This window comes from Pteropus vampyrus, unplaced genomic scaffold (assembly GCF_000151845.1).
Source record: "Pteropus vampyrus isolate Shadow unplaced genomic scaffold, Pvam_2.0 Scaffold55, whole genome shotgun sequence".
In the NCBI taxonomy this organism is placed as follows: domain Eukaryota; kingdom Metazoa; phylum Chordata; class Mammalia; order Chiroptera; family Pteropodidae; genus Pteropus; species Pteropus vampyrus.
In genome coordinates this window covers 3,784,701-3,790,989 of record NW_011888836.1, presented here as the reverse complement: position 1 = coordinate 3,790,989, position 6,289 = coordinate 3,784,701, and the positions used below count along the sequence as shown (strand labels likewise).

General features: G+C 37.1%; 1 protein-coding gene across 2 annotated transcripts in view; it reads left to right on the top strand.

Moving 5' to 3' along the window:
* Positions 1-2,939: 2,939 nt before the first annotated feature.
* HRH4 (histamine receptor H4) overlaps positions 2,940-6,289 on the top strand; it is an 11,828-nt gene continuing 8,478 nt past the window's right edge. For both annotated transcript variants that reach the window (XM_011360411.1, XM_011360410.1), the window contains exon 1: positions 2,940-3,132. In XM_011360411.1, the coding sequence (XP_011358713.1) occupies positions 2,940-3,132 (193 nt within the window). The remainder of the gene's footprint in view (positions 3,133-6,289) is intronic.

Sequence of the window (6,289 nt, the reverse complement as noted above, 5' to 3'; positions counted from 1 at the left end):
GTCCATTGGGATAACATCATGAGGGGGGTTTAATTTGATCTCACAATACATTTGATCAACCACCTCAGTAATATCATAAATTTTATTAGCTTCTACAATTTTAAATTTATTTATGATTTCTGTATTATACCATACTGTAGAATCATGGATACATGGTACAGTATAAATCAAGTATAATTAGATATTATTATTATGTCCTTCCAAACAAAATCTACCTTTCTCATAGGAATATAGGTTAGAGACCCTGTCTCTGTTATTTCAGGATTCCAAACCTCTTAAAAACACAGCCCAATTCCTTTTCTCTGGTTACATGATTTGATACATAGTGTTTCCCAGTGAGACCCGTCTCACGATTGGGTCCATCCAGTCTCCATGGGGAGCGGTCCTCTAGTCCTGTTTAAAGTTTATCCAATATCCATGAATTATAAGAAAGGAATGGTTAGCACTCAGTTGTGGCACTAAAGTTGTTAAAGAGCACATCAGTGGTTTGAATTCTCCAGTTACAAATTTCCATAGACTGTGTAGCCTGTACGGCTCCCATGCTGTGAGAATCCCTGGTTGTTGGGCCTGGGATGGCTCAGATTCCATTTGAATTAAGATATCCAGGAACCCAGCTGTGTTGATATGCAAGCTCGGTCCCATCTCTGATTCTGGGCATGTTGCCTTAGTGTCTACTCAAACTGCAAGGCCACTTTCCCAGTGCTGTGTTGCTATTCCAGTTGTCATCTGTGTCTTTCCTCCTGGAGGAGGATGCCTTGGAGGTTCCCCATTTGCTCCAGGAATCTCTTTTTTTCCTTCCAAAATATCTTTCCTCATTAAAAGTGAATTCCTCCTCATTAATTACTCCTAGCCCAGCTCCTAATTATCCCAAGGCTCTCTTTTTTTAAAGCAGGCAAAAGCTGTTTGATATACCAGATCTGTTGTATATTGAATAATAACTTCATTCTTACAATTAGGAAATAAACTTGAGACCCAACAATGATGACTCTCTGAGGCTAAGTTCTTGTGAGTAGTCCTCACTGCTAAATAGGCTTTGTTTTGGCTATACCTGGTGCTTCCCATAGCTATCCATGTAGAAGTTCTGGCTTTTCATTCTCAGGAATGTGGGCACGGAAAGTTAGACTAAATTATTTTCTTTTGTCAATGATCCAAGTGTCCCAATTGTCTCTCCACCTCTTTATAGCTTTCCAACTATAATAACAGGGCAAAGAGTTGTTTTTACACATAATATTTTGATAGATGGTATATGCAGAAGATGAACTTCTACTGTTGTATCCCAGTACCTTAAACCTTCATCATTAAAATTAATGACCATGCAATTGTTCATTTAGATTATGATTGATCAGTGTTCTCTGAAAACTGGATATATATTCCCAGAGTTTTCTTCTTAACTTGAGTCTTCAATAATAGCTCTATCCTGTGACATGGGAATTAAAAGACACAGCCACATTAGTATTGTTCCATATAGTTGTACTCAGAGTTTCCATCTGTTCAACCATTTTGAGGAAACAGACCACTCTCAGAAGTATGTTATATTCATTGGGTTGGCTGTTGTCCTGCTTGCTCCTTGGTTATTCAGAAGAGATGATTTCGGCAACCAGAGTTCTTCACCCAGTGGGATTCCAAATCAAAGCTAAGAGAGAATAATGTTCTCTTGCTCTATGCTTATCTTAAGGCACTAAAATTATATTAGATTTTCCATTTTGTATCACCCATTTATTAGCTACCCTTCCCTCAGCAATAATTTCACCTTTCTTTCATTTATCATTAATTTAAATCCAAACCTTTCTCTCTAATGTAGGTTCCTCTGGCTGAGTCACTGGGCTGATCTACGTTGCTGGTAACAAGTTGAGATATTCCGGGGTTTTATCCAGTCCCAATCAATGGGGTTATCTCTTTCACAAGGCAAAAATATTTGTAACTGTCAGCCCCAATTTAGCAAGGTACAGGGAATAGATACTTCTTCCTATCATCTCTTTGGAACTTTTGCATTACGTTCAAAATCGTGTGTGTGTGTGTGTGTGTGTGTGTGTGTGTGTGTGTGTGTGTGTGTGTGTGTGTATGTGCGCGCGCGTAACCTTGTTTTAGAAAAATAACAGACTTTAGGACCCTGAATGATATCTCTGGTTTTAGCAACTATGAGATCCACCATTGAAAAAGAAAATTAGGGTGAAGTAAGGAAGACTTGTATGTAAATTACATCCCTTATGACTTTCGCTCTGATTCTACCACAAACACATAATTGTCTATCTAATGGAAACCCTTTTTGAGTCCCCCTCTGCAGCACAGAGCCCTGTCTAGTGTTCCCAGACTCTCGGCCCCATTTTCCCATCTCAGAAAACCTACTGGGATACTACTGGTTGTCCCCTCCTGCTCTGTGCCCTGGAAACTCAGGACAGTAAGCTGGGGCAACTGCATGGCTCACTGAATTTTCTTCTCTTCTCTCATCTGGACAATGGCTAATGTCCAGTGCTTCAAAAACGATTGTTTCATGTATGTTGTCCAATTTTTTTGTTGTTTCAGGTAGGATGGTAAATTTAGCTCCTGCTATTTCATCATGATCAGAAGAGAATGTTTAACTGGATCTATATTAGTTTTAAAAATGAATCTCATTTGAGCCCTATTTCTTACCTGTAGAACGTACCAAATATATAATATTGCTCTACTATTAGAAGATGGATGAATCAATATTAAAATGTTTAAGATAAAAAGTTCACTGTCTTTTGGAAGTTTTTTTTTTTTTTTTTAGCATCAGTTAAAGGGAAACTGTTACCACAGATAAACTTGCTCATCAAGAATCAGGAAGTACTGATATCGGCCTTAGATTGAAAAATGTTGCTATGAGTAGAAGACATATTTTAGGTTTATGATTCGAAACATAATTGTCAGAATTGTCTTTTTGGATTAATTTGCTATACTGAGCTTCATCATTTGATGTGATGTCAGCTACTAATAGCACAATTGCTTTATCACTAAGCACTCGCATTACTTTAGCATTTTTAATGGGCTTACTAGCTTTTGCTATAATGCTAGGAAATGCCATCGTCATTTTAGCTTTTGTGGTAGACAAAAACCTTAGACATCGAAGTAATTATTTTTTCCTTAATTTGGCCATTGCTGACTTCTTTGTTGGTAAGTTACATCTCTTTATTTAAGATAATCTTTTCCCATTATAATTTATTTCTAAAACCTTAACTTTTGTTATTTCAAGGGACTATGTGAAATTGGGAATGGTTAAAAACAAAAAGTTTAGGGATTAAAGTTTAGGGGAGGCTATATAGCACTTTAGGAGAATATTATATATATTTACATATATACATATATGTGTGTGTGTGTGTAAATAAGGTTTGTAAGAACATTTTCATCTGAAAACAGTTTATTTTCTTTTTATAAAATAAAACAAGTTCAGAATATCTCCAAAATTATTTAAGCTAAGAGTTGTTTGTTTCTGAAGCTATTTCCTTGTATGTTTAGATTTATAAGTATTCTTTAAGTAAGTATAGTTTCCTTAGTACTGCAGTATTGGAGTAATAGGAAATAACGTGTATGCTGGTAATCAGCACAATCAGAAAATGGGATATTCAGATTAATTAAGTAGTATGGCTAGTAGTAAAAATACTATTTTATATGGTATAGAATATTATAAATATACTAATACTAAACTACCTTGCATATAATATGGTATCATAGCATTTTAAGAGATCATAGAAATCAAATTAATCTTTCTTTGAAAACATGTACTTCATAACTTTTACTGCTTGATGATCATTGGTTTTTAACAATTCTTATCATAATAAGTGAATGTGCAGAAGTGTCAGCTGATGATATTGTTTTATAGGAGCTTCTAGCATAATTTAATCTGTCATTGTCTGTAGCTACATAAATGCTTGCATTTATATTAAAATAAAACAAAACTCATGAAATACTTAGTTTATTGCCTGGAATACAGTGTGTATCTTCCTAAGTGTGGGCTCCAGGCTGGCTGGTGTGCAAAGGCTGTGTGGACACAGTAGGGGATGAAGTCAGAGTAGTAGGAATCTATAAAGTGAAGGCCCTTAAATAATAGTATGAGTCTGGGCTGGAATTTATTCAGCAGGCAATGTGGAGTTTAAAAAATTTTTAAAGCAAGTGAGTGATTGGATAGATCAAAGATTTACATTGGAGGCATCAGAAGAGATGTAGGTGGGAGAAGCTGGAGCAAGAGTGGGGGTGGAAAAGAAGTTCATGCGGCAGAGCTGCAAGGGTGGGCTTGAGCAGGAGAAAGAGAAAGAGGAGTTAGAGATGGAGTTCTGGGGACTAAGAAAAATATAAAACTCTTAATAGAAAAAGGGAACATTTTGGGAGGACACTTTATGCTTTCAGTGTTGTGTCAATAAAACTTATGGAAGAAATTTCTAGCTAAAGAGATTGATTTAGGCGTCATATAGAAATGACAGAGTCACAAATAAAGGTGACCAATTTTTTTTTAATATTTCTGTATTCTAACCAATATAGAAATATTAAAAAGATGCAACAATTTCCCCATTTCTTTCCTCAATTCTGCCTCTTCAGGTAATCAACATTAAGAACTTGATGCAAATTCTTCCTTATCATTCTCTATGCTCACATAAGCATGTACAAATATACAAATGTACTTATGTAAACATAAAGAATATTTTGCTATGAATATATGTATCACTTCCCTCCTTCTTCATAGAACTGTATAACTTTTAGATGATACCAAGTACTTACAGTTGATTATGTGTTTTGATTAACCCCAAAGGAATAAGGCCCTGAATACTTGATGGTAGGGAGGGATGGGGTAAAACTGTACCCAACCGAGAGCCTGAGGCCTACCGCTTTTGAACAAGATAATTCCAGATAAGAACAAAGTGTCTCCATGTATGGCCCAAGGTCATCATCATGACAGCCCCACCATCATGGGCTTGAGAACCACAACATAAAGATGTGGTTTGCCTTTGAGAAATAGCCCTGCATATGTAGTTATACACCAGACCTGGTGATCCCTCTCCATCAGCAGGTAGGTGGGAAAAGAGATGGCTCTGCTGCTGATAAGAGCAGTCAGACATGGATCAGTTTCTATTAGTCTACCAGTCTCATCTTTCACATAATCCCTGTACCCTGCCAGCTTCCTTCAGAGGTCCACTTATTGAACACAATACAGGCATTCCCCAGGGATATTGTGGTTTTGGTTCTAGACCACCACAATAGAGCAAATATTGCAATAAACCAAGTCACACAAAGTTTTTGGTTTCTCAATGCATATAAAAGTTATGTTTACGCTATACTTGTAGTCTACTAACTGTGCAATAGCATTATGTCTGAAAAACAATGTACGTATCTTAATTAAAAAATATTTTATTGTTAAAAAGTGCTAACCATCATCTGAGCCTTCAGTGAGTTGTAATCTTTCTGAGGGTGCAGGGTCTTGCCTCATTGTTAATGAAAACGCAGTTATTGCTGAAGCACAGTGAAGCAACATATGCCAGTATTCACATGATAACGTAAGAATTAGGACAGCTTCTGAGAGCTTGTGGTAACAAAATTTGAGTTTTATGTCAACACTCTTCTTTCTCCTTTGTCATGTGTGTGCCTTTCAGCTCTGAGCCTGGAGGACCTCATGGCGGCAGTAGTGGACCAGAACTGAGTTCGTGAGAAGTGTTCTGTAGCTTTAAGCCAGCAATTCTTAATATTTGGGGTCATGAGACCTAGAGCTCCACAACCATGTGGTGATGGCAGGGCAGATTAGAGCGTCACATGGGCTCAGTATTGTGGGCTTTCTAGCAGAATGCCCTCTTCTCATGTGTTTCAGAACTGGCCTCCTGTAGAGAATCTAAATTTGTGGCACCTGAGTAGCATTCCAGCCTGAAACTGAGTGTTGGAAAGCAAAGATTTATTGAGGAAAAAGTTCAGTACCAAGTACAATGATGTATATAAATCTCATCTGTACACTATTCTAGGGAAAAATATACTCTCTATATTATATCGATATCTATAAAATTGGTATCTCGTGACTGATGTTTTCATCTATTTCTTTATATCTACGATTGGCCTTAATGGCCTACATGACCTTGTGATAGATGGTCCAGACAGGGTCTTCAAGGGCAAAAGTGGTTGCTGCTGACAGAATCTGAACCGTATTTTCAGGAGGCAAAGTTTATCTTTAGTACCTTCATGCCTCAGTTTATGACTCTTTCTGAGTTAGTCAGCTCAGGCTGCCACAACAAAATACCACGGTTTGGACTTATACAATAGCAATTTACTTTATCATGGTTCTGGAGGCTGGGAA